We start from the raw sequence: 26,970 nt of genomic DNA on the forward strand, positions 1-26,970 counted from the left end.
TTAAATTGTGTCTTTTATTCAGCTTTCCCTTTAGTTGATTATTTTCTGTGTCCAGTACATATATGCAATGTTTGTATATATTCAAGTTTGTACATACAGTTGTTAAAAAACATGTATGATTATGATTGTTTTTATTTCTCCTCTATATAAACTTAATATCCAAATTCACAAGGATCTTTTCAGTGAGCAATAAGAAACTGTTTCCTTCCTTTTGTCTTTTATTTTCTCTCCAGGTTTTTTTGTCAAATGGTAACTTTGACCTTTGCTTGTCATGTGAGTTATCAGGCTACTTTTACTGGACTAAAGGTTTTCTGCAGGCTCCACTTTCCACCACTGTATATAAACTGTGGAAAGGGACTTAGCTTTTCTGATATATATTATAACATATATATTATTTAAATTGTAAGGGGATATATAAGATGGAAAGTTAGTAAAATGTATGCTCCATTTATAAATTAAAAAAGAGTTGGGTGCAGTAAAGGAAAGCTGCCCATAGGGGAGGCTGTCGCACACCTACTTCCAATATCTAAGCTTGCCCTCAAGGTTCAAGTGTGAGTGATGTGTAAATGAAAGATACTTCATTGATGGGACAAACTCTCAGAAACACTCGACAGTTCAACACAGTAACATTGAGCAGAACCAACTGCAGCTGCAACACCACTATGAAAAAATACACCTATGAATTATATTGCAGATTAGAGTTAATCAGTCTCAGCAAAGTCTACTTTAAACTGACAAGTGGGTGTTAGAATACACACACGTGTATATATATATATATATATATATATATATATATATATATATATATATTGCTGATGTACACGTTAGATCTGGATTCTGTTGCTCAGCATCTGTTGTGTAAGTTATACAATTTAGTGTTTTTTTAAGGTGATGTGGTGAGACTTTACAGATGGAAACATTTTATTTTATTAATTTAATACAAAAGTTGTCTGTAAAACAGCAAGTAGAGGAAATCTTAAAATTCCAGTCTTTGTAACACAGTTTCATCATTATTGTGTGACAACACCAACAAGCTGCAAAAAAACAGACACTTCCCAAAACAGATTTAAAGCCTGCCTGCAGAGGGCGACAAAAGTGTATGAGTCAGTAATTCCCAAAGTATTATCAATTTTATTATTATTATTGTGAAAATACCTAACTCATAAATCATAACATGTAGTGATTTAGCCTATTCATGTGTGCTTCATTTTACCTTACAGCTGGTCTGTTACTCTCCCAAGGATCAATCAAAATCTTATTTTTGTGTTACCAGCTACTACCAACTAATCACTACATCATCATTTATTGGATAATACTTTTTATTTCTAATCCGAAATTGTAAAATAATTGTTGTGCAGTGAAATGTACAAGTTCCTCAACATTTGACAGTAGAATACGTCAATAAATAGTTATATTCCATCACTGGTGGAAATCTAGTAATATTAAATTGAATAATTTGTGAACGGTGAATTTTGATAGGCTTGGACCATTTGGATCACGACACTTATAGGTAGAATTTTAAGTAAAGGAGTTGTATTCTTGTACTAGTAATAATACTCAAGGGAAAGATGTGAGTACTTCTTCCAGCAGAGTTTGGCACAGACATCCTCTCAGGGTGAGTGTGAGTCCTCAGCAGTCCACGCCCCTGGAGCTGACAGCGGCTCCATGCCTGCTCCGTGTGGCCGTGGCCGGGGAGACAGGAAGGCTGGCGGACAGAGAGGGAGGGGGGCGGCGCACATCATGATCCCAAAGATCACCGCATGAGAGACGACCACTCTGATCCTCAAGTCCGGACCTCATCGAAGAGAAAGGTAAATCACTAATATAACCATCGGCTTTACCCATAGACAGCGCGTCATACTGTGGAGCGTCTAAACAACTAGTTCCCACTCTGATCACCGTTAGTTTACCTGCTGTGGTGTGCGTGTGCGTGTGCGTGTGTGTGCGTGTGTGTGTGAGTGTTCAGCTGCGTTTACGCGTTAGTTTGCGCACATGAGCACAGTGCGCCACTTCATTTATCCTCAGTGTTTAAGGTCGAACGAGTTATTGATGGTTTCACGGCTGATCTGACCGTGTTAGCACTTTTCATTCTTGAGCGTCACCTCCTCCGTAAAGTCTGCTAAAGTCTGCCTCATCAAATCACCCCACATGTTTTTCTGTCTGCAATGCGGGTGTTGCCCCCCCCCCCCCCCCCTCCTCTGTATCCTTGAGGAGAGAGGACTTTTTGTTTTGCCCAGGGCGCTGGGTGTGTTCCCCAAACATGTCTGTTTTGGGATATCTGTGATTCAGGCACATTTCCTGTAAGGAAGGGACGAGGATATGGCCTGGTCAGCCCAAGTCAATGGCTGACTCATCCAGTGGAAGACAGGATTTTTCCTATGCACCTAAAACAAAGTGTGGGCCTCAGATAAACCCCCTTTGCTCTGTGACGTTCACTTAAATTTCTTATGAATACACTATTATTAAACATTTAGGAAAGGCTCGTGACCAAACTTCAAAGATTTCAATGCTGCCATGTAAATGGGTTTAATCTTTTTGTAGCCCAAGTTCTAATCAGTGGCTGAGATTTGACTTTAACCTTTAAGGGTTAGCTGAATCACAGTTGACTGTGTTTCAGCTTGAGTGAAAGCTGTAAACATGATGGCAGCCTCCGTAGAGAGGACCTGATCCCGCTCTAGATACTAGGGCTCATTTAAGGGGAAAGACAACAACAATTGAACAGAAAGCCTGCACTAAAATGTATGATTTGAAAGAAGTGTACACTTGAGACGCAGGAAAGGGTGGGATTTAGGATACCATTGAGTTTTTAGATGAGAAAAGCAGGCTCCAGTTGTTAAAATGACAGGACATTCTACTGATTATTTGTTTTGTGAGTTCCCCTCATTATTAGAATCCATTAAGGGTTTTGTTGCCCACAGCCCTGATCAATTGCATCTGAAAAAAAATACTTTTCATAATCAGTATCTGTGACGTTTTCAGAGAGCAATACCACAGTTCAAGAATACTCAAGTGAAAGTAAAAGTCCTACATTAAAATATACTTCAAGTATCAAAAGTAAAATTACACATTAGTTACAGTGGTTTATTTTAGAGTGTTATAGTACAGTTTGTTGTGCTGAAAGATGTTTTTGTTAGCTGGGTTAATGGGGATGTGTATGGTTTTGAAATTGTTCTTAGAAAAATGGTCCACAGTGCAAAAACTTCTGGGAACTCCCACATACGGGCTGATCCTTCAAAGTAAATAAAGACTATAGTTTTCAAATAAATTCAATTGACTATTCAAACCTTTTTATACTTTATGCAGTAAAACAAAACATACTCAGAAATACTAAGTTACCTTTCAAATGCCTAAAAGTTCTCTCTTCCTTATTAATTAATTTATTTCTGGGATAGTACATATTATTGACATTTCTGAAAATGAGGCTAATTTTCATCTGGAAGGTGATGAAAGTGCATATGTTAAGAGTAAAAGCGTTTAAATACAGAAGAATATTAAAGTAGTGAGAACTATGGCGACACAAACAGAGCCTGCAAAAGGAAAAATATGATAACAATAAACAAATAACATGACATCACAATATCATTATATATATATTCTGAATCTGATTTATTATAAACCAGGCTCTATGTGGGGGAGAAGGAACGATAGTTGGCAGTTTCTTTTGTGTTGACGTAAATTGTTCCAATCCTGTGAGGCTCTGACAGAGAAAGGAGCTTTGTCTTGTCTAGTTGTTGCTCTAATAGTTCGGCTTGTTTTTAAAGTTTTATAGGTGCAGAGTTGCGGCTGAGTCAAATTTAAATGCAGTAGCTACTGTACACGATCAAATGCAGTTTTTATCATTGTAAAACACAGAGTTTTTCACAGGGACTTTCTCTTCTGTTGAAAACTATTCACAGTGAAGTCTGAGAAGGACACAGCATAACTGTGATATTGTTTTTGGATACTGCTGTGTACTTCAAACAAAATTCCACCAGATGGATATCTCAAACATTGGCACACTTCATCCACACGGGTATTTACAAATAGAGAGCAAAAAATGTCCTTTTTTGTAAAGTTTGGCTGAACTATTATTTTAAAGTCAACCATTAGAGGACGGATGAGTGTAAACGTCCTCTGAACTGCTTCTCTCCATCCTTCCCGAAGGGATGACACTGAGCTGTGAGAACCAATAAAAACATCCTATGTGAAAAACTTAATTGAACTATCAAAACATTGACATTGAGTTTGAGTGTGGATACATTCAGCTATTGGCAGCACGTGCTTGTCTGGCACTGTTGAACTGCTGATGATAACACACTGTACATTTGGACCTAGCACAGTGTAGATTATTCATTATACCTGCTCGGATGGACTGTATGATTCTGTACAAATCTCACAAGTGCGCAGAGAAAAATCTTCACCAGCTAGCTCGTTTCATTCTGAATGACACTGCAGTCAACCTACTGGCAGGCAGATACTGAAACAAGATATCTGCAGCTGGAGTACGCACTTTACTGAAGGTGACCAGAGACAGTGTGAGCATGAAGCAGCATCAGGATCACACTGCTCTCTACTGCTGCTGCTGTTAACAGAGACAGGGTTTTAATAGTTTAGTTTATTCAAATACCAGGTGTGAGGCCACTTTACAAACATGAAGGCTTCTCGGACTATGAAGAATGAATGAAAGTTTTCCACATGGTCATCTCCTCTCTTCTTTTCATTATGAGCCCTCCAAATTAACTGCCATATAGATTGTTTGTCTCTATTCTCAGATGTTGTCATGCTAACAACAACTCTACCATTGGTAAAAATAATGAACACTCAGTTAGGGTTATGGAACGGACATGGTTTTGTCTTGGCACAGAAGATGCTAAGTAGAAAAAGATCTTAGGATGAAATGAGCCCTTCATTACGGTTAGAGGACCATTCAACATCATTGCTATGGTAATAACACTCTTAACAAACTTAAGGTTATGGACAGGTCATGGACAAAAGACGATGTTTCAAGCGGGAAATGAACAGTTGAGTGAGTCGGCGTGTTAATGAAATGTGATGGATGCAAAAATAAAACTAAAACTAAATACAAATATCTCAGGATGAAAATTAGGTGCCATACAGGTAGAAGACATTGATGAAAATGTCAAGAGAGTTTTTGGTGATCTGGTCCAACGCCAGTGTTGATTTGCAGTAAACAAATACACTTGATCTCTGCAGTGGAATTAACACGTCACATAGATTTCTATGATTTCTGTGTTGTTGTGAAGGCAAGTAGAAGGAGAATCTCATATGTGAAAGGTAAACTTTGGAGAAAGTCTGGGCCCAATTGTGTGGACACATCTCAGGAGTTCATGTCTGAAAAAGGCTTAAATGACAGGTGTGAAAAATAAATTGGACATCCTTATATAGCTTAACATTTTCCCTTAAATCTTGCTTGTGAAAAATTAGGGTTGTGAGTCACAGTTAATAAAGTATTACACAATGAAACCAAACCCATGTTGCACTGCCCTCGTAGTGTATCTCCACCTTTTTCAGGGTTAGGCTTATGCTCGGGTATCGGAGCTATGTTTAAAGCTTTCTCAATTCTAAAGCTTTCTGTTAATATAGTTGATTGAATGTTCACAAACATGCTGATGCTGAGAAGCTTTGTTCTGTCTTAATTTAGCAGAGCATGATAACCTAGTTAGCCAAAAGTAGAACTGAGGGTGATTTGGGTTTGTGAAGGTATTACATAAAGTGAAGTAAATTAAGTACTGAACAAACTCAAGTGTGACCTGATGATGGCACTGGATAAAAAAATGAAGGGTTTGTCAAATTAAGCAATTTTTCCTCAGGGGGACATGACTGAATGCTAAAAATACCCCCCCCCCACCCCCCCACCCCACTGCCATTGTACTGAATGAAGGTCATGTGGTCTAATTTTATCTCCTTTTGTAACAGGCATCATGATTCCGGTGATGGAATTCCGGCAGTTCTCTGAACAGCAGTCAGCGTTCAGAGTCCTGAAGCCTTGGTGGGATGTGTTCACTGACTACCTGTCAGTAATCATGCTGATGATTGGTGTGTTTGGATGCACCCTTCAGGTCAGTAACAGCGCCTTCCACGGTGATTTTACTGCAGTGAATAGGCTCAGATTAGGATCAGAATGACTCTGAGCTTGTAAAGTGATACTCACACAAATAAGACAAATTAGATTGTGTTTGTAAATCAAAACTCCCTATCCAATAGGTTGGAAAATTCTGACACAAAAAAAGCATCTTCAAATCACCAAAAATCTGAGAGGAGAATAATCCAAAGCAGACATGTCAATAATAGTTGAAGCTGGACCACATGAAATCTAAACACAAGCGGGTATATTTGAGTACAAGCACATGGTTTTGAGTGAGAGCATTATAAATTCTGCATATGAAATTAATAAATCCTGCTCTCCAACTGAAAGACCATGCTCTTGAATAAAGAAAGCCAAAGGTTTTGCATCGCAAATTAAATGTTTACCATTATTTTTTACAGCCTCAATAAATATATACCCACCAGCATCACAGAAGAGGGTTTCTTCCATCTGCAAAATCTACATATGACAGTGTCTTTGCGTCACGTCACCACTAATAGAATTTGTTCACAGATTATATTCACACAGTCAATTCAAATCTCTACACGCGTTTACACTTGAATATCTCATGCAAATTTATTTTACAGTTTATGTTATTTATGTAAATCAGTTACAAGTTCAAAAGCTTATGCTCTACCCTCATGTATCCCTTTTAAAATGGCTTGCGCTGCTTGTGTTTCCATATTAGATCTGTAACTTCTTTGTAAGTGAAGGAAAAATGTGCTGCAGCTTATTTGCACTAATGTAACATGGGTCTGAACCGCAACATGTTTATGCGATAAAAGGAGTTCCCCGAGAATTTTATTCATTAAATCTGGGGCACTTGAATCCACCAGAGCAAGCTCCATGATGGAACATTGCTGTGCTGCCTTCTGCACTGGCACCAGCTCAAAACCACTAATATATTTCTTTTACAACCTGGACTGTGCAGCAAAGGAAGCATTCAGCCCATCAGGGGTTTACCAGTGGAAACATGCACCCACCCAGTACCCTTCAGTAAACACGAGATTCCTAAATCATGTGGCCATGCGCTTGGCTTCTCTCTCTGTGCCGCTGTGAGGCTTTTTAGTGTAAATGTTGTAAATTATATCAGCTTATTTTTAGAAAAACAGGATATTTGTCAGGGAAAGAGCTGCCATTGTCTCTCGCCCTGTTTGTAACAATGTTATGATGTGATCTGATAGATAATAATTGACTGGGCATTTCATTCTGAGGCAAAGTTTACTTTATAAGTAAGAGCATTATCAACATGTCATGTCGTGTAATTACTTAATTGCCCGACACAATAATCCCTGCATTCAGAATTAGGAGAAATTATTTGTAAATTCTGCAGATCAGCTCCTCATAGATCCCCAAAGACCTTGCAGCACAACTGCATTGCACTAATTACAGTTGTTATTTTGTATTTTATCATCAGAAATGTACTATGTTTGCCTAGACATACCGCGACGGTGTCAGATCATGTTACATTATAGTAGGTCGAGCTCAGTATCTGACAGCTAAACAGGGTACACAAAATGCTTGTCACTACTTAACGTAAGGGCCAATGTCCTGTTATTAGCTTTGCAGACTCAAACCTGTGTCTCCTCAAAAAGTGTTTGTCATTATTTACAGTACATATAAACAGTTGAGGCACTTGTTGTTCACCGATGTCAACCTGGGGAATCATGCAATCTGTAAACCAGGTTACTCAAAGCCAGGATAAAGCAGAGACTGGTTTATATGCACTGTAATAAGGTATGGAGTGTAATGTATGGATAGTATAGACACAAGGTTGGAATGTAAAGCCCCTCTTCCATTAGTCAACAAACCCACTGACATGCAATAACATCTGACTTCTATCTGCAGTGGGAATGGATACAATCAGCATTTACTCCAGGATCAAATAACTGTGCAATAACTTACAGGTGTTGTAAATGTGTGTGTTGTCTATACATCTGGGGATTTACACAAACCAGGCAATTTTTTTTCTGTGAGTTAAAAGAAGAGGTAAAAAGTAAACGTCAAGGCGGATTGGAACCTGCTCGGGTGTGATGTGATACTTTGTGGTCTGTGAAGCCTTATCTTGTATAAAATGGACTGAATGGACTGCTATTACAGAGCACTTTCCTAGTCTTAACCACTCTAAGCATTTTACAATAAAAACACTTTCACCCTCTGGCACACAGATACACACAGGGTTTCCATATGCAGCACTTTTCTATCATAAATACACTTGGGCTGAAACGATATGCTCATACATTTTTTTTCTTGAAAGTGGGGTGTAGTGGGTGCATAAGAAAAAGTGGGGAGGGGGGGACATTTTTGGGTTACATTATAACACCAACATTTGAGACAGTAAAGAGAAGAACACTGAAGAACACGTTGGACTTGATTTTACATAAAACTACAAAAATAACCAAAGAATAGGAAAGAGGTGAGGGGGTGTGTGCGTGTCTCTCACAGTCTCAACATCCAGAGTTGAATCTGTATATCTACAAAGTCCGGTTGAGTCTCCCCCACTAGCCCAACACAGTTCAGCTCAATCCAGTTCAAACAACAAAAAACAGATGCAACAAAAATAATGATCCATCAGATAATTTCCTCCTGACTACGACTGTAGAGATGAGGCGTCTGCTCCCGAGCGGTGACAACACTCAGGCTTTACAAATAACTTTTGCGAAAGTTAAATCAGTCGATCGTCTTCAATCTCCACACTCATTGCTCTGAAGATTCTAGTCACTTCTTGGCGGTTCAGATTAAACTGGGTTCTGGTCCTGGATTGGAGTGTGAATGGACATACACGCACACATGCAACAGACAGCAGCTGCAGCTGTGGCAGGGAGACATGGTGTGGTTCCGTCTTAGCGTAAGTTAGTTTTGGTTTGAGCCGAGTGGCTTTGCTGTATTCAGCATGTGTGACATAAACCCTGGTTGTTGCCTCTCAGTGTCTGATTGTTTCTTTGAAGTAATTTGACATTTTTTTACATTTTATTTCAGGTAATGCAAGACAAAATCATATGCCTTCCTCAGAGAATACCATCGCCGTCGGATAACACAAGTGGAGTGGAACCGAAGTCACTGGTACACCTTCAATCCAACATTTCAGCTGTACCAAGAGAAATGAAAGGCCTGAAAACTGATCTGGATCTTCAGCAGTACAGTTTCATCAATCAGATGTGTTATGAGAAGGCTCTTCACTGGTATGCCAAGTATTTTCCCTATTTGGTTCTCATACACACTGTTGTGTTCATGGTGTGTAGTAACTTCTGGTTCAAATTCCCTGGCTCGAGCTCAAAGATAGAGCATTTCATCTCCATGCTTGGCAAGTGCTTTGATTCTCCGTGGACCACGCGAGCTTTGTCTGAGGTGTCCGGGGAAAATACTGAAGAGAAGGACAGTAAAAAGACTGGTACTTTGAGGTCCACCATCACTGTGTGTCCTGGAGAAGGGGATTTGGAAAAGACACAGTCCCTCCGGTCTATCCCGGAAAAGATTGTTGTCGAAAAACCGTCTGCAAGTGTTCTTGATAAAAAAGAGGGGGAACAAGCGAAGGCTCTTTTTGAAAAGGTGAAGAAATTCCGTCTGCACGTTGAAGAGGGAGACATTCTTTACCTTATGTATGTTCGACAGACAGTGGTCAAGGTGTTCAAATTCCTCTTAATCATTGCCTATAATAGTTCTCTGGTGAATAAAGTGCGGAACAGAGTACGTTGTGAAGTTGAGATCCAGGACATGACAGGCTATAAAGAGTTTGAATGTAATCACACTATGGCTCATCTGTTTTCAAAGCTTTCCTACTGTTACCTGTGTTTAGTGGCTGTCTATGGATTAACAAGCCTGTACACCTCCTACTGGCTGTTTTACCGCTCGCTGAAAGAATACTCCTTTGAGTATGTGCGCCAGGAAACAGGCATCAATGACATCCCGGATGTGAAGAACGACTTTGCTTTCATGCTCCATATGATTGATCAGTATGACCCACTGTACTCTAAAAGATTTGCAGTTTTTTTATCTGAGGTCAGTGAGAACAAATTGAAACAGCTCAACCTTAACCATGAATGGACTGCAGAGAAACTGCGTCAGAGACTCCAGACTAATACCAACAACAGACTGGAACTTCAGCTGTTCATGCTCCCTGGGTTACCCGACACTGTCTTTGAGTTGACAGAGCTGCAGTCACTCAAGCTTGAGATCATCAACAATGTCGCCATACCTGCCTCTATCTCTCAGCTGGAGGACTTACAGGAGCTGTCTCTTTACCAATGCTGTTTAAAGTTGCACACAACAGCTACCTCCTTCCTCAAAGAAAACCTAAAAGTGCTCCGTGTGAAGTTTGATGATAACAGGGAACTTCCACACTGGATGTATTGCCTGCGCAACTTAGAGGAGCTCTCTCTCACTGGATCCCTCAGCCCCGATGCCTCGAAGAATATAGTTCTCGAGTCGCTGCGGGAGATGAAGTGCTTGAAAACTCTTTCCCTTAAAAGTAATTTGACCAAGATTCCTCAGTCAATAGTGGATGTTTCCAGCCATCTGCAGCGCCTGTACTTACACAATGATGGCACAAAGCTTGTAATGCTCAACAACCTGAAAAAGATGACCAATCTGATTGAGCTGGAGCTAGTGCGTTGCGATCTGGAACGCATCCCACACGCAGTCTTCAGCCTCACCAGTCTGCAAGAGCTCGATCTGAAAGAGAATAACATTCGCTCGATAGAGGAGATCATCAGTTTCCAGCATCTGAGGAAACTCACTTGCCTTAAACTTTGGTACAATGGCATCATGTATATCCCTGAGCATATCAAAAAGCTTGGCAGCCTAGAGCGCCTCTACTTCAGCTACAACAAGATCGAGATATTGCCATCGCACTTGTTCTTGTGCAACAAGCTGCGGTACCTGGACCTGTCCAACAATGACATCCGATTCATCCCTCCAGAAATCGGAGTCCTTCAGAGTCTACAGTATTTCTCAGTCACGTATAACAAACTCGAGAATCTACCAGATGAGCTCTTCTTTTGCAAAAAGCTCAAAACCCTAAAGTTAGGAAGGAACATGCTGTCTATACTTTCGCCAAAGATTTCCTACCTAGCACTACTGACATATCTGGATCTCAAAGGCAACCACTTTGAGCACCTGCCACAAGAGCTTGGCTACTGCCGCGCTTTGAAGCGCAGCGGCCTTATAGTGGAGGAGACAGTGTTTGAAACTCTGCCTTCAGATATCAGGGACCAGATGAAGGCTGAGTGAGAAGCCTGATTGTAGCCACAGTGCCTGCTGTTGGGTCGATCTACCAACTCAGATCCCTTATTTTCTCTTAACTCATAACCATACCTAAGTATTACGCTACTATTAAGTTAAGTTGTTTTCCAGTTTCTTGATGGAGGGAAAATATCGGATTGTATGTTGTCACATTCTGTATCGCTCCATAGGGGGGCATGTTCTGGTATTAAGTTTGAACACATTACTCAGCCACACAGCCTTCTTATAAAAATATTTTTACATTTTGGGAAATACAGTCTTTCTCTCTTATAAGATTGGTATCAATGTCATATTTGTACGTTAAACATTATGCTACAACCAGCAGCTGATTCGCTTTGCACAAAGACCAGAAAGCAGAAGGAAATCTAGCCTGGCTCATTTCAAGGGTAAAAAAAACACAACTGTTCTAACACAACTGTCTACTAGCTGTAGCTTCATATTTAGCATACAAGCTTGAAACTGTATCAATCTTTTCATCAAACTCTTGGCAAGAAAGCAAAGAATATTTCCCAAAATGTCCTTAAAAAACACATTTCTTGTCATTGCCTCATTAAACCAGTGCATTATTGAATGTAAATCCAAACAGAAGACCTCACTTAAGGTTCGGTGAACAGCCTTATGCTGCATTCTGTATATTTTTTATTGCCTTAATGCTAACCTTTATTTTCTTCATGAGACTGTTAGCTAATATGGATAAAAGGGGAGCAAATGCAAAAAACAAAGGATACTACTTTAATAAGAACATATAATAACTTGTCTTATCGATTATGTGTTATAGAGAGATGCCATTTTAAAGTGTATTAAACTAAAAGGCCTACTAGTATCTTTCTTCAGTTCATGAAATGTGCACAAGGAAAATGTTGCCTATTAAATGTGTATTTTTATATTGAGTATTGTATGATGTTTATAAATAAAATTTGATATACTTGTGGATGTCAGTTCTTAGGTTGGAACTTATGAAATCATATATAAGCAAGAAATCCAATATGGAAACAAAAAAAATGAAGGATAACATTTATTTAATCAGAGTAATGACTCAATGTCAGTAACTTGTGCTGAATTTACAGAAACACAATTTCTTTGACATCAGAATAGTTCAACTGCACTTCATCTAACATATTTCTGGTTCTGGAAAGTCACCTGCTGGCTGGTGAAGATTGAAATGAAGAAGATGTTGTCAACAAGTGCAGAACGTAATTTGGTTAAAAGAAATGTAATGTTTGTTTTAGAAGCATTATGGATGCATTATTTTCTCCAAGATGTAAAAGATTGAGGCTACAGCTGGCTCATTCGTAAGCAATTTTTTAAAAATTTGCTAAAAAAAGCAATATTATGTAACTATAACAGGCAACTTGTGGGTATCAAGCCACTTAATAGGGTTTGAAGTCACCACTACCTACCATAGCTAATACTAACTATGTGGGTGTATTAGAACACAGAGCTCTATACATCTAGTGGTCGGCAGGAGTGGGCCCCTCCCCTGGCTTTGACATTCTCAAATTAGTGAGAGGGAACTCCCTGTGAGTCTGGGTCACAGGAGCCTTTAACGACACCAGTCCCCTTTCAAGATATGTTTTGGAACACATTGGCGGATGGTGAAAAAATGTATTGGGGGGTCGCAGTATTTTTTCGGGGGGCGGGGGTTAAATATACAGAAGCCAGACTCAACAAAAACAATACAACACACAATATGACAGTCCTGTAGCCTTCATTGAAAACCTAACTTCATTGTGACTGTGGCACCTTTCATGCATTTTTCAGAGAGATGTTTAAGGTTTTGCAAAACAGCAAAGAGAGCATCAGTAAAATACATTACTTACACCACATCCAGTAACCTCTGCTTCTCATAACAAGAGCGGGAGAAGCACCAGGTGTAAACTTGTAGGTCTGGACCAAGCGCTCTTATCCTCTTTTTTTATTGTTAAGTTTTTTTTGTTTAGGATTATCTTCACCGGTCAAATCGCAGTGGACGTATATCAATCCCTATTGGCTGTAAATAAAAGTGGGAGTGCTGGGGGTACAGAGAGCTGTGTCCCATGGAAAATCTGTAACAACCAATTAAAGAGCAGCCTCCGGTCAGTGGTTGCCAAAAGTATAAGGGCTCCCATTCACATCCATTTGGCCGGCGCCCAGGGAGTATTATATATTTAGACAGAAATGAATGCAACACAATTTGAAAACAACTTATATTTAATGCTAACAGGCGCTTATTGTCTTCCTGGAGCATTGTACAAGTAAAATATTGTTATATAATTCAAGTATGTTTAACATTCTTATACAGGCTTTTTTGTCCCAAGACATTGGAGGGGGCTTCACCCCATATTAACCAGCTGTCACTGAAAGAAAATAAAATGCCTCAATCGCTCTACTCTAAAAACACTGAAAGGATGATTTTTGCACTGTTGATTAAATTATCTCAACATTTTCCCCTCGCTTGCTGCTGCCACTATTGAACAATATTTTGTTGCTTTATCATGGGATAGTTCGAGGAGGGGGAGAATCCACTTTTGCTTTGAGGAGCCTTCGAATTGGGACAGTCTAGTTCCGCCGCTGTGGCGCAATCGGTCATCGAATACAGCCTTCCGAGGGATGCGGCCCATTGCACTTTTGCGACGGTCCCTAACTCCAGTGGGTCATTGTCCCATCTGTGCAGGGTCTCCTCCGCTGTTCGCTGTGTCCATCAAGCTGCTGGTGTGAGAAGGAAACATCCCACTGCTCCTGCACACTAACAGCAGAGCTGGGGTCATGTGTTGAGGAAGAGGCTGTGTGAGGAAGAGGATAATCTCCAGCAGCCGGCACAGGACCCGACCATCTGAAGCGGAGCGGGGGTAGTCGGCTAAGCTGCTTACAGCCCGGCCAGCAGCAGCAGGCCTCCGGTGCCAGGGATGCGAGGAATGGACGGCGTCCCCAGCGCAGAGAAACAGGCGTGTGAGAGGAGGCTTTGTTCGGCACCGCAGTGTTCGTCATAACTAGACCAGCTCACCTGAAGGTGCGTGACCGTGCGTGGGAGTGCGGGTCCTCGTGTGGGTTATTCAAGCAGCATGTAACGCTCCGACGGCGAGTTACAAACAAAAGGTCCTGGATCGTGATCAACAGTCGGTGCACTGCGACCTGAACGCACCGTGATTTCATTTTACATAGGCCAGATTGCAGTGATGCGTTAAATGCTCCACGGACATCAGGCCCACCTCCTGCTTTGTGTGTGTGTGTGTGTGTGGACCATATACAGGGTCTGGCTGCTGGAGCCGGTCTCAGCCTGCTCTCTCTGCAGCCGCATTAACAATAGTGACCTCCATGCTGTTAGCTCAGGCGCACACAACGGTGGCTTAACGTGTGTGTGCTACAAGCAGCACGTCAAGTTAGCATCGGGATAAATTATCTAACCATTATGATGGTGTGACTGTGGTGTAAACAGGTTATACTGTGTGAAGAGAAAATTATGCTGCACAGGAAAATCACAACAAATGCAAGTGTCCCAGACTCCATTTAGGTGCAGTATGAGTATTTGTGTTGCACATAGCGTGCACTGTCTGCACAGACAACTCGTGTGCTCATGTGTGTGTCCCGGTTCAAGGCCAGCCTCCTCTCTAAATCCATAACAATCACACACCGCTGTCCTTTCCCGCGCCTCCTCCGTGCCTGGGACATGTGGCCTTGCCCGAAAACACAACCAGTGAATTATTTCCAGTGCCCGCTATCCCAAAATCAAATATGCAGTGATTCACCTTGCCAGGAAATATAACTCCTCTCTGTTTTGTTTTTATTTACAAAGTTACAACATCAACATGGTAAATGTCACACATCTCTCACAGTGGTGTTTACCAGAAACGTCATACTGACTCACTTCAGATTACAATGTACAGAGCCATTCACTCTCTCAGTCGTCTCGTTGCTTTATCAGTTTATTTAACGTATAAAGTTGGCTGATGAACAAGCTGCTGCAGGTATGATGTGAATAATGAATTATAATCAAACATATACTCTGTGGACCCTTCATCACTGGCTGCTGATAATCTTTGACAAAAATGTATTATTGTTTGGGAGTTCAGCTCAGATGAACTCGCTACCCTGCATTAACATGTCATTATTTTAATGAGTTCACACTTGACAATAATAACTTTTACATGCTCTTAGTCACAGCTAAAAACATAGGATAAAGCTCATTGCTCACTGTAAAATATTACATTTGACAAAAGAACCAGTTTAATCAAGCTTACATTAGAAATTGAAAGATCGATACATTTAGGAATATCAACCTCAAAAAAACATGTACTGTACTGAAGAAAGGGAATTTACAGCTGCCTGTGCCAAAGCTGACAGTTTGTGTGAGAGTAGTGTGACTAAAAAGCCCCTTAACCACTGGTAAAAAAAACAAACAATAACACCAACCTACATCTAGCTTCTGTCTGCAATGGGAAAGGATCCAATCAGCGTTCACTCCCGAGTCACATGACTCTGCAGTAGGCAGGTTTTAATCAGCTCCACCTCTGATCGGCTGTGATGGAAAGGAGGCACCTGGGTATAATCCCTAGCTGTGTCCGAAATCCCTTACTAATCACTATATTATGCATTTGCCATTTTGTAGTGGTGTCTGAATGTTTAGTGAAGTTTTGTATCCCCTATATAGTTCACTAATTGTTTCCCACAATGCATTGTGAAAAGTAGTGCAGGGAAAAGAGGAGCAAGAGGAGCAAGTACAGCCCGACCTATCGTATACATGTAAATAGAAGCTGAGCAGAGCAGCACAGCACAAAGTGCAGGAAAAAGGTTTATTTATTATATTTGAAGATGATCTGTCATTATGTATTTTTCACCTTTAAGTATTAATACTAAGTGTAAAATAAACGTTTTAAATGTACTGTGAGATTTTACACCAGCCGACGTTGTACACCATTATCCTGCGACAATGATGACATTACTCTGGGTCCAGGAGTAGAAAGTGATTTTATCTTTCCCTCATGAGCTCACGATTTAGAAGTCACAAAATATAATAATGAGTGAGTGGGGGATTTCAGCCACAGCCGCTAATTAGGCAAGACAACAAGGTCCGACAGAAAAGAGAAAAAAAGAAAACTTCTCGACTGGCAATGGCAAAGCAATCAATCTCCTTTTATAGCTGGTTTAAAAAACTCGCTTGTACCTGCTATTTTGGTGTAAAAGAGGTATGACATACACAAACGCTCTGTTCCAGGGTCTGACATGGACACAGAAAATATAATGTTGAAAGAATTTAAAAGGTTGATGAAATAACAAAGTTAAATCTTTCTGTTGATTCCCTTTTTCTGTTGCAGGAATGTTCACCCTCACAGAAGTAGCCGCCCTGAACGACATCCAGCCAACTTATCGAATCCTGAAACCATGGTGGGATGTCTTCATGGATTATCTCGGTATCGTCATGCTGATGTTGGCCATATTTTCAGGAACCATGCAGTTAACCAAAGACCAAGTGGTCTGTCTTCCCATCATGGAACAAACTCCAGAGGTGGCTGGGGGCTTCTTGGGCCCCCAACCACCAGAGACAGCTGATGGTTTCTGGAACAAAGAAAGTGCCATTGGGGAGCAAGCTGCTCCCCTAATGGCTAAAAGGCCTCCTGATACCACTGCACCTACAATTCCCTCGGCACAGCCATCTACTTCTGGGCAACCCCAACCTACAGGTGTCAGAACCAAGCTGGATTTTCAGCAGTATGTTTTCGTGAACCAGATGTGCTACCATGTTGCCCTTCCGTGGTATTCCAAATATTTCCCCTACCTCGCTCTAATTCACACTATTGTTTTAATGGTCAGCAGCAACTTCTGGTTCAAGTACCCAAAGACAAGCTCCAAAATAGAACATTTTGTGTCCATCCTTGGAAAATGTTTTGAATCACCATGGACTACCAAAGCCCTGTCCGAGACCGCTTGTGAGGACTCGGAGGAGAACAAGCAAAGACTGGCTGATGCGTCCTGCCTCCTTAAACATATGTCCACAAGCAGCGAGGAGGGGAGTCCAAACCAGTCTGCCCCAGTGCTGACTAAATCTGGGGTCACGTTCTCGGCTGAAAAGCTTGTGAGTGAAGTTCCCTCCATGACCATACTGGACAAGAAAGATGGGGAGCAAGCAAAGGCCTTGTTTGAAAAAGTTCGGAAATTCCGTGCCCATGTGGAAGACAGTGACTTGATTTACAGGCTGTATGCCATTCAGACAGTCATCAAAACAGTCAAATTCATTTTAATCCTTTGCTACACAATGACATTTGTTGCCTCTATAGATTTTGACCATGTGTGTGAGCCTGAGATAAAGCATTTGACTGGATACACTAAATTCCATTGTACACATAACATGGCTTTCATGTTGAAGAAGCTACTTGTCAGCTATATTGCTCTCATATGTGTTTATGGCGTTATTTGCATATACACATTGTTCTGGCTTTTTCGTCGGCCACTAAAAGAGTATTCCTTTGAAAAAGTCAGAGAGGAGAGCAGCTTCAGTGACATTCCTGATGTTAAAAATGACTTTGCTTTCCTCCTCCACATGGTCGATCAGTATGACCAGCTGTACTCAAAGCGTTTTGGAGTTTTTCTCTCAGAAGTGAGTGAAAACAAACTTCGAGAGATCAGCCTGAACCACGAGTGGACCTATGAGAAGTTGCGACAGCATGTAACACGCAATGCTCAAGATAAACTGGAACTTCATCTTTTTATGCTTTCTGGAGTTCCGGACGCTGTGTTCGATCACACCGATTTGGAAATCCTTAAACTAGAATTAATCCCAGAGGCCAGGATAACTGCTAAGATCTCACAAATGGTTAACCTCCAGGAGTTGCAATTCTATCACTGTCCAGCCAAAGTTGAGCAGACTGCTTTCATTTTTCTTCGCGATCACCTACGGTGCCTTCATGTCAAATTCACAGATGTCGCTGAGATTCCTAGCTGGGTATACTTATTAAAAAGCTTAAGGGAACTATACCTTATTGGTAACCTGAACTCTGAAAACAATAAAATGATTGGACTCGAGTCTCTCCGAGACCTCAGGCACCTAAAGATTCTGCATCTCAAAAGCAACCTCACAAAGGTTCCCACAAACATAACCGATCTGTCCCCACATCTGATCAAGTTGGTCATTCATAATGACGGTACAAAGCTTTTAGTCCTGAATAGTTTGAAGAAAATGATGAATCTTGCAGAGTTGGAGCTTCATAATTGTGAGCTGGAGCGAATCCCCCATGCTATCTTCAGTTTGAACAACCTTCAGGAGCTTGATCTCAAATCCAACAATATTCGTACCATCGAGGAGGTCATCAGCTTTCAGCACCTGAAGAGACTTACGTGCCTCAAACTTTGGCACAATAAGATCATCAACATTCCCCTGTCAATCAGCCACGTCAAAAACCTCGAGTCACTCTATCTCTCGCACAACAAGCTTGAGTCTCTACCCTCTTCATTATTCACCCTCCTGAAGTTGAGGTACCTTGACGTTAGCCATAACTCCATAGTGGTGATACCGCTGGAGGTTGGCTTTCTGCAGAACCTCCAACATTTTGCCATTAACAACAACAGAGTCGAGGTCGTCCCAAAGCAACTGTTCAAGTGTAACAAGCTGAGGACCTTATGTATCAGCCACAACTGCATATCGTCCATTCCTGAGAAAATTGGCCAACTCTCACAGCTGGCACATCTGGAAATGAAGGGAAACTGCCTGGATCGTCTGCCCGTCCAGCTCGGCCAGTGCTGCCTCCTCCGCAGGAGCTGCCTGATGCTGGAGGATCACCTCTTCGACTCTCTCCCCATGGAGGTCAAAGAGAGCATCAATCAGGACTCCAGTGTTTCTTTTACAAATGGGTGCAAGTGTCTAAGTGATGGGCGGTAGTTACATTCTACATGGGATTTTATGTTGGAGCATTTCATCTTAGTCTTTTAGGTCATGCATTGAGAAGCAGTAGTTCAAGGTACAATGTTGAAGGCAATACTTGCTCTGCAAATGCTTCATGACGTTTTAGGAGCATACACATGAACACACCGCAGCACATACGAAGTCAATACCACTGGAGATATTTTAGATACACAGTAGACATTATCACAACTTGTGTCACGTCTTTGTCTTTATTTATATTGTAAGTCAGTGTGGTTGTACAAAAGTAGTTAAATCACTCAGTATATTTTTTTAAACTTTTGTTTGCAATATATCTACAGGGAAATGTTTATAGTTTCCCCTTTTTGAAGTACAGTTCTATTAGGTTTTCTTCATACTAACTTGGTTGTTTAATGTGGTTGACCTCAGCTTAAAGGTTTGGTTCTCTCAAATTACAAAAAGTAGCAATGCAGCTAACTTTCTGCCAAGATCTTGTCCATTTTGATTTGATTACATTCGGTCTCCCCAAGTTTTGGGCCTCGGTGCCCACAACAATAAAATATTACTGTTGACAGTTATTAAAAGCTGCATTTATTTTCAGGAACAATGCTCCCATTACAAGGATACAACCTCATTGCAGTTTTTATGGCAGCTGCCTTACATGCAGAAATTTTAATATTAGTGAGGTCTGTGAATTATACAGAGCTCCCTAGATATTGTTCAAGAAATTCAATGTTGTGAGCACCTCATAACAGTATCCTTGGGACCACTAAAAGATATTATTCCAGTAGTTTCCATCTGGTCTAGCTTCAGGGCCCAAGACAGACATCCGGTCTGACATCAACAAACTTGACAACCATTCTGTAAACATTATTTCCACCCATGCACCCTGCATCTTCATGTTGTGAAGGGACATAGCTAACCACACTGCCACCCTTTGGTGTTATATCACAAAAAAGTAACCAAAATAACTTAAGTGCAGCTGCGTAAAGCTCAAACATTTAAGTAAAAATAAAAAGAAGCTTTGTACATTAACATTAAAACCATTTCAGAAGCAGTTTAAAGCATTTGGGGCGTATTAAGCTGACTTGAAACTACAGCATAACATATAAACAGGCCTGACAAAAATAAATGATTGATACAACAGCTGCAGTGCAATAGGTTTTAACCCCAAAACTTGTACATTTAAAATTGTTTAATTACAACCACATGCATTCCAGTTTGAATACACTTGTTATATGTCATTATTTTTATACAGTTAATTTGACAAACAAAGTAAATTGGAGTTCTGCTTCTTGTTCACAGGCCAACTCACAATGATGCATTTTTTTACTTTTATTTTTGAGCCCCTGTTTTACCATGTTTCACTCTTGTAAACAATATTTATGTATTTTGTGTGATCTTTGTATGTAATCATGACCTCATTGTCTTGTATCTGTCTCTGCACAGCAGTTTGTAAACCTGGTTTTAAAATGTGCTACACAAATACTGTGTGTAATTATACTACTATTACTATTGAAAGTTAGAAATGGAGCTAAAATTGCACTATAATTGTTTTTGTAACATAAAAACATCATTATGAAATATTCAGCATACTTATAAAGTTGAAACTTGATGCCTGGAACACCTGGCAGATTTATTTATTGTCAAAGAAAGTGCAGGCAAAAAAGTTCTCCTTACTTAACTTGAAAACACTGCAATCAAGTCAACATGCTGCCAGACATCCCGAACTCTGAAGGGATCACATCACAACGTTTGATTGTCAAACCTCAGTCATTTAACTGAGGTTTATAAACATTGTGACTAATACTATCTATGCACTACACTCACTGAAGTGTTTCTTTTTTCAATTAGTGGAGAATTATGTAGAGAACCGTAATAACCAGATGTAGTTCTTTTTCTATGCTTTGTTACTATCAAAGGTATAAATTTGAAATAATCGACTATAGAACAACAAAGTACCATATAGTTTTTTGAAAGTTAGCATTAAAATGCTCTCAGTCAGGTGCAGCTTTGCCAACACGTTTGTCCTCTACCCCACTGCTATTTGTTTAAAAAGCTTCACATGCGTAACACAATAGCCTCTCAGTGAAAATTACATGAAGCAGTTTCTCAACCAAGTGTCCTGTTTTAGAACTTAGATATAGCATGACCTGGATGACTGGGAATCTCCACAGACATATGACATGAAGCAGTGTAACACACAGTGCTCCTATACCTCACTGTCTCCTGTTCATCCAGTTCCTACTTATGAATGACTCATCATTTCAGGGGAACATTATGTAAGTGTAGGATGACTGGACCATCACAACTGTGTTGTATTTCACTAAATATAATAAAACCCCTCTCTCTTGCTGATCGCGTGTGTGTGCGAGAGAGGGAGAGCTGTGAGCATCTAAGAATTGTGGAAAATCAAAATATTTCACTGGAATAAATATCAGTTATGAATAAATGCTGGTTCTGTAATCTTGATTTAAATTGTTTGTGACAGCTGCCACAAGAAATATTCAGTGTATTTAATTAATTGTAAATGACCTAACCCTAACTATATTCTCACGTTTTGGAAACTCATGCCATTTTCATCCTAATGTTTTCTAGCCTTAGCTACAAACAAGATCCAAAACATGTCACATGTAGAACATGACACTGGAGAATGTCCACTTTGCTGATAGAGGTACAGTGAGCTTACATTTCAAGAACATCCTAAATATTCCTCAATACATTTGTTCCAACAATCGCTAATAGATATGGGTTTAATATTGATGAAGAATTTCCCTCTCAGTGGACTGAATGATACAGTATTGTTCATATTATCATATGAATGCTGTCGTTGCAACAAACTGGATTTGCAATATCAGGACGTCCTTGTCCTCTCTTTCTCCAGACCTCTCATTTGTCTGTATAGGAGGTAAAAACTGAACATTTGCTATGTGACAGTATTAATACAGTATGAGTCAATAGTTAGGTTTATATACCAGCAGCTGGTTGAAGTACTGAAAACAGCTGATAAATTACCCTCTGCACCAAAACCCAGTAATGTTATTCAATATACATGTAATGAAACTGTTCCCAAATATGATATACCACGAGGGGAGGTTGTGGATGATGCAGGTGTCTGAATGTCAAACTGCAAACATTTGTTGGATAATGTTGCCATCTGCTGGAATTAAGAGTAACTACACATTATTACAACTCTCGCATTATCTTTACTGCTGCTTGCTGAACAACACGAAATGATATATATTGTTTTGGATGCAAGCTACCATATCGTTTTCCAATGTTTATTATACGCTTATTCTTATCAACCCACTAATTCAACGTGTTAAATACAAGTTTGAACTTTAAATGTTAGAGCTTTATTATATTAGATATTAATAGTATCCAACATCAGATTATATAAAGGCGTTGAGATGCAGGGAAATTTAGGTTTAATATTCAGTTACAGAAAGACACATTCAGAGTCATTCAATAAATAATAAGTCTCCCATTCATCTGAGCTGCATGTTTGTCAACAGTGTCTCTAATATCCTATATATCGTTAGAGAATGAGAGTTGATGGGAAATATCTGAGATTATGAATATTTCTGAAAAAATAATATTCTGGAGATGGATGGATACATTCATGATGATGGAGGTAAAAAAAACCCATTACAAATTAGACTGCAATGCTACGCTTGCAACACAAAGCTGTCTTTTCAGCTTTATATGCTTCTTTCATTATTTATTAATTGTTAATTATGTAACAAATAAAATAGGGTGGCTCTAAGACAATTTGTTTCAAATCAGGATTAACTAATGAAAAAGTCAGTTAAATTACGATTATATATATATATATTAAATTAGCAGTTTAACAATTAAAAAAATATAGCAAACAATGATGAATTCCCAAGCAGATAAACAATGAATGGAATGTATTTGATAATGCACCTTTTAACTTCTATAACATATAAAACATAGTACTTACTGTATATAGGTGAATGGTTTTAGTTTAACTTTGGACACTCAGTTGTGTATGATTTGTACATGTTTATCAACCATTAATAAATGCTTTAAAACAGACTTCTTTTTTACATGTGTGTAATCATACAGTTACATTATACAGTGTTATTGACCATTTAAATTTAAATCATGAAAGTAGTGTGGAATTTTAATGGATGAAAAACTGAAATAATACCTAAAATGCACATGAAATAATACATATATACTCTTTACTTATTTTTTAAATTATCTTTATTAATTAAGTTAAGTTTGCTTACAATTATATTTTTATATATCTGTTTATATACTTCTTCCAAATGTTTAATAGTCCATAATTATTCTGGAGGTAAATTCCATCCTCTCTTTATTAATCTATTTAATCATATTTACCTTTTTAAGCTTCTTCATACTGATCTTTTTGTGAAAAGTCATCATTTTAGCAATCATATTCACTTAATGTGTTGTCCTTTCGTCAGTTGTGAGTGCATTTCATGCATGTTTTTCACCACCATGGGGAGCTCTACTCTGTTTTTCCCTGCATTCTTTTTGCTTATTGTGTCCTGCTCAGTATTCACCCATTAACAAACATAGTTTCACTGCTGCCTTATTTTCTGAATAACTCGCATCATTGAACCAGACTAGTTTGTGACCATTGTGCCATTTGGCTCCACAGTGCTGCAGTGGGAGGGGTGAACACATGATGTGATATCTCTGGAGGAGCAGTGGAGGGAGGACTTGTGACCTTAAGCCGGACTGACACTGGGCTTGTTAGAAGTCGGCCATCAGGTGGACGAAGAAAACCCACCGCCTACAGTCCAGCCTTCATTACTTCCTTGGGATCAAGCAATGGCCTTAGCACTCGTCACAAACACTTAGCGTGCACTTTTCCCCTCACCGGACCGCCCTGCCAGCCATGTTTGTACGAAGTGGTCATCACAGACGCATCGGCCATCAACCCTTACTGCAACCTGAGGACAGCGCTAACATGATGTCAATTTAAGAGGTTGACTGGCTGTGTCTCAGTTTTGCAGAGCACACAGTTTGACACATCAGCCGAGGAGACACGTTATTGCTTTAACGACCTGCCGTGCAATCTGTGCCTCCTATGCTACCTGGTCTGTCCTTGGCAGACAACATATTCTTCAACAAATGCAGGTGTTTATCGACGAGAATAAGCAGTTAGTACCCATTTAACACCCATGAGAAATTCATTTGAATTTGCACTGTTGAGGCCAATTTAGCTCCTTTGTGGTGTTTCTGGTAACAAGACATAAGTATTTATTCGGTGTAAATGTGGTTGCGTGGGGAATGTTGTATCTGTATGTGGCACGCTGCTCCGCTGATGCCCCGAGGAAAGCAGCAGCTCTTCAGCGACAGCACTTTGTGAGCACTTGCACAGCTGATGAGCTGTAATTATGTTTTAATTATTTCTGTAGGGCATCGTTCTCTCCTGACGTGAACACCCACCCACACACACACACACACACACAAATTAAGACATTCCGCTTTTTGAAAACATTTGGTAATGAAACCCTCCTCAGTGAAGTCCACTAATTACTGCACAGCCTCGTGTCAGAGCCCACAGAAGGCCGCTTTGATGTCTCCGGCCCAGCATGATAATCAAGGGCACAGATCGCATGTGATTGGCTGTAATTGGGACAAGTTGTTTAAAAAAAGGGCACCACACGACTTTGACGGCTGCTTTGCACAGCCACCGCTCCGAGACACTGTCCCCCACCCCCCACACACCCCCCGCCACCCTCCTCCCCTCCCCCATCCTGTGCCCACGGGTGAGGAAGCCTTGTCACTTATTAAGGGGGCTGTTGCCATGAAGTGACAGATGTCCTGATGTGATCTGTCTGCATCTTTGGCCTCCATCTGTCTTGTTAGTACACATAGTTAAGGATGGTGTGAGGACAGAGTTGTTCTCCTTTCATATATGTTAAATGTATTGGAAACTGTTTCTGGGAGCTGAGACGGGCTCCCCTGGCAATCCTTCGACAACAATCTCTCAGCTCGTCTCCTCCACCTCTTGTTTTTTTCAAGGTTTCGTCTGCCTCCACTTTCTGCAGGCCCTGATGTGCAGGGTTCAGTGCCACTGAACCATCTCTAAATCTCCATTTTTGCTCTGCTTTGCTCCCTGCTTGGCAGAGAAAGATTAGGGGCCTGGGTCCTGGGGTGCGTATCCCACCCTCTCTCTCTCTCCTCCTCACACCCTCCCTTTCCTCAGCCATCCTGGGAGATTCAGATCCTTTTAGCTTCTTCCTCAGGTAAAATTGCCAAGGACCTTGTGAGCCCTAGGTTCCCCTGGAGGTAAAATCTATAATAGAGTTTTGATTTGAGCAAGAGCAGCCTTGAAAATGGACTTCTTTAACTAGGTAGCTGCCTCGCAGAAGGTCAACAGTGCTCCAGGTGGACACAACATGCCACGACTGTGTTAGGAAAAGGCAGAACAAAGGTACAGTTTTACTCCAAAGAAAGTGACCTGTAGACAATTTTGTAAATAAAAAGAAAATGTCTTTCTCTTCAGCTCTTTTCAGACTGAGTTATTCAGCTATCACAATGTCATCATCAGCTTCGACATTAGAATACTTCTGTTGGCAGAATAAACTCTGGTTACCTGTCATGACTGTGATAGATTTTTGACTATATGTCTTAAAAACGACTATATTTAACTGCAAACTAGGGAAATTGTCAACTTACTATTATTATCCTTATTGTTATTATTATTATTATTTTGCTTCTTTGACTTAAAGGTAGAGGGCACCAAAGCCTCAGTTTTGAAAATACTCTTGTTGACATCAACATAGAGGATTTGAAGTGATTTTAGTTTTTAATATTATTATACACTAGTGCCAAGGCCAAGGTCAGGTGTAGGAGTTGGGTTATGAAATATGATGAAGGAGGCAGTGAATGTAATGCATTATTATTATTATTATTATTATTATTATTATTATTACTATTATTATTATTATTATTATTACTTGAGTTAGCATTACTGGTGAAGGTAAGATAATAATACTAATAATAGTAATAATAAGAATAATAATTTGCAATATTATAATAAGCATTTACCTAAAGATCATTAACGATTAGTACAAGCAGCAGTTAACAGTAAGAATATAAATTGTGTGTTCAGTTTAATCATGTTTATATTTCTTAATTCTCAGTATCTGATTTTGAAAAGGTGCCATTTATTAAGAGCCCCAGTAACATACAGTGAGCTTCATCATAACAGCAGATGTTGCAGACTGCTGGAAGAGTGGCAGAGTTTGAGAATTAGAGATTTCACACAGATATGCTTCATTACCACTTTATTGATGTACCCTCTGCTGACTCTCAATTATTCATCAGCCACTCAAAAAAAACTGTTTGCTCTTCCTCAATTTATGCTCCGTATCAAAACAGAAATCACATCCCTGCCGCAGCTATAATCTTAGTTAATCAGCATCATTTAATGCACTTAGCAGCAGTGTTTCAAATTCAATTGGACCACTTGTGAAAAAGCAATCGGCGTCTGCCCTAGTTCTCATCGATGGTGGGTTTGTCAAAATGATGCAATTGGTCATTACCTCACATCAGACGCCTCAGAGACATAATTCTGCCTGACAGTTGGATTCTAGCTTTGACAGCCTCAAACTTGTTGAGTTTTCTCTAAATACTTGCCACTGCAATGAGTTAAACATCCCCCGGAGGCACCGCAGAGTTTTCCTTTTGAACAAACACCCGAGGGACGCCAAGCTGGGACTGCACGAGGAACTGGAGGTCTTATGGAGAGGGCTGTTTGGGTTTATCTAATGGTACAATGGATAATTTCTTCTGCCACTGCAGAGGG

The 26,970-nt window shown here is 40.1% G+C and overlaps 2 protein-coding genes across 2 annotated transcripts; both read left to right on the forward strand.

Annotated features, from left to right (window-relative positions):
• Positions 1 to 1,716: 1,716 nt before the first annotated feature.
• Positions 1,717 to 12,254, forward strand: lrrc8c (leucine rich repeat containing 8 VRAC subunit C). Its single transcript, XM_061078082.1, has 3 exons — positions 1,717 to 1,811; positions 5,917 to 6,059; positions 9,065 to 12,254. The coding sequence occupies exons 2-3, from the start codon at positions 5,922 to 5,924 to the stop codon at positions 11,312 to 11,314; spliced, it is 2,388 nt and encodes a 795-aa protein (XP_060934065.1). The 5' UTR covers positions 1,717 to 1,811; positions 5,917 to 5,921; the 3' UTR covers positions 11,315 to 12,254.
• A 2,007-nt stretch (positions 12,255 to 14,261) lies between these two features.
• lrrc8db (leucine rich repeat containing 8 VRAC subunit Db) lies at positions 14,262 to 19,413 on the forward strand. Its single transcript, XM_061078529.1, has 2 exons — positions 14,262 to 14,315; positions 16,618 to 19,413. The coding sequence occupies exon 2, from the start codon at positions 16,620 to 16,622 to the stop codon at positions 19,173 to 19,175; it is 2,556 nt and encodes an 851-aa protein (XP_060934512.1). The 5' UTR covers positions 14,262 to 14,315; positions 16,618 to 16,619; the 3' UTR covers positions 19,176 to 19,413.
• The last annotated feature ends 7,557 nt before the right edge of the window (positions 19,414 to 26,970 follow it).

Source organism: Limanda limanda, chromosome 9 (genome assembly GCF_963576545.1).
Source record: "Limanda limanda chromosome 9, fLimLim1.1, whole genome shotgun sequence".
Classification (NCBI taxonomy): Eukaryota; Metazoa; Chordata; class Actinopteri; order Pleuronectiformes; family Pleuronectidae; genus Limanda; species Limanda limanda.

Excerpts from the sequence above, each read along its gene's own strand:
- lrrc8c (XM_061078082.1), top strand. The coding sequence starts at position 5,922 with ATGATTCCGGTGATGGAATTCCGGCAGTTCTCTGAACAGCAGTCAGCG. Across the intron at positions 6,060-9,064 it reads TGTTTGGATGCACCCTTCAG|GTAATGCAAGACAAAATCAT; the intron begins GTCAGTAACAGC and ends ATTTTATTTCAG.
- lrrc8db (XM_061078529.1), top strand. The coding sequence starts at position 16,620 with ATGTTCACCCTCACAGAAGTAGCCGCCCTGAACGACATCCAGCCAACT.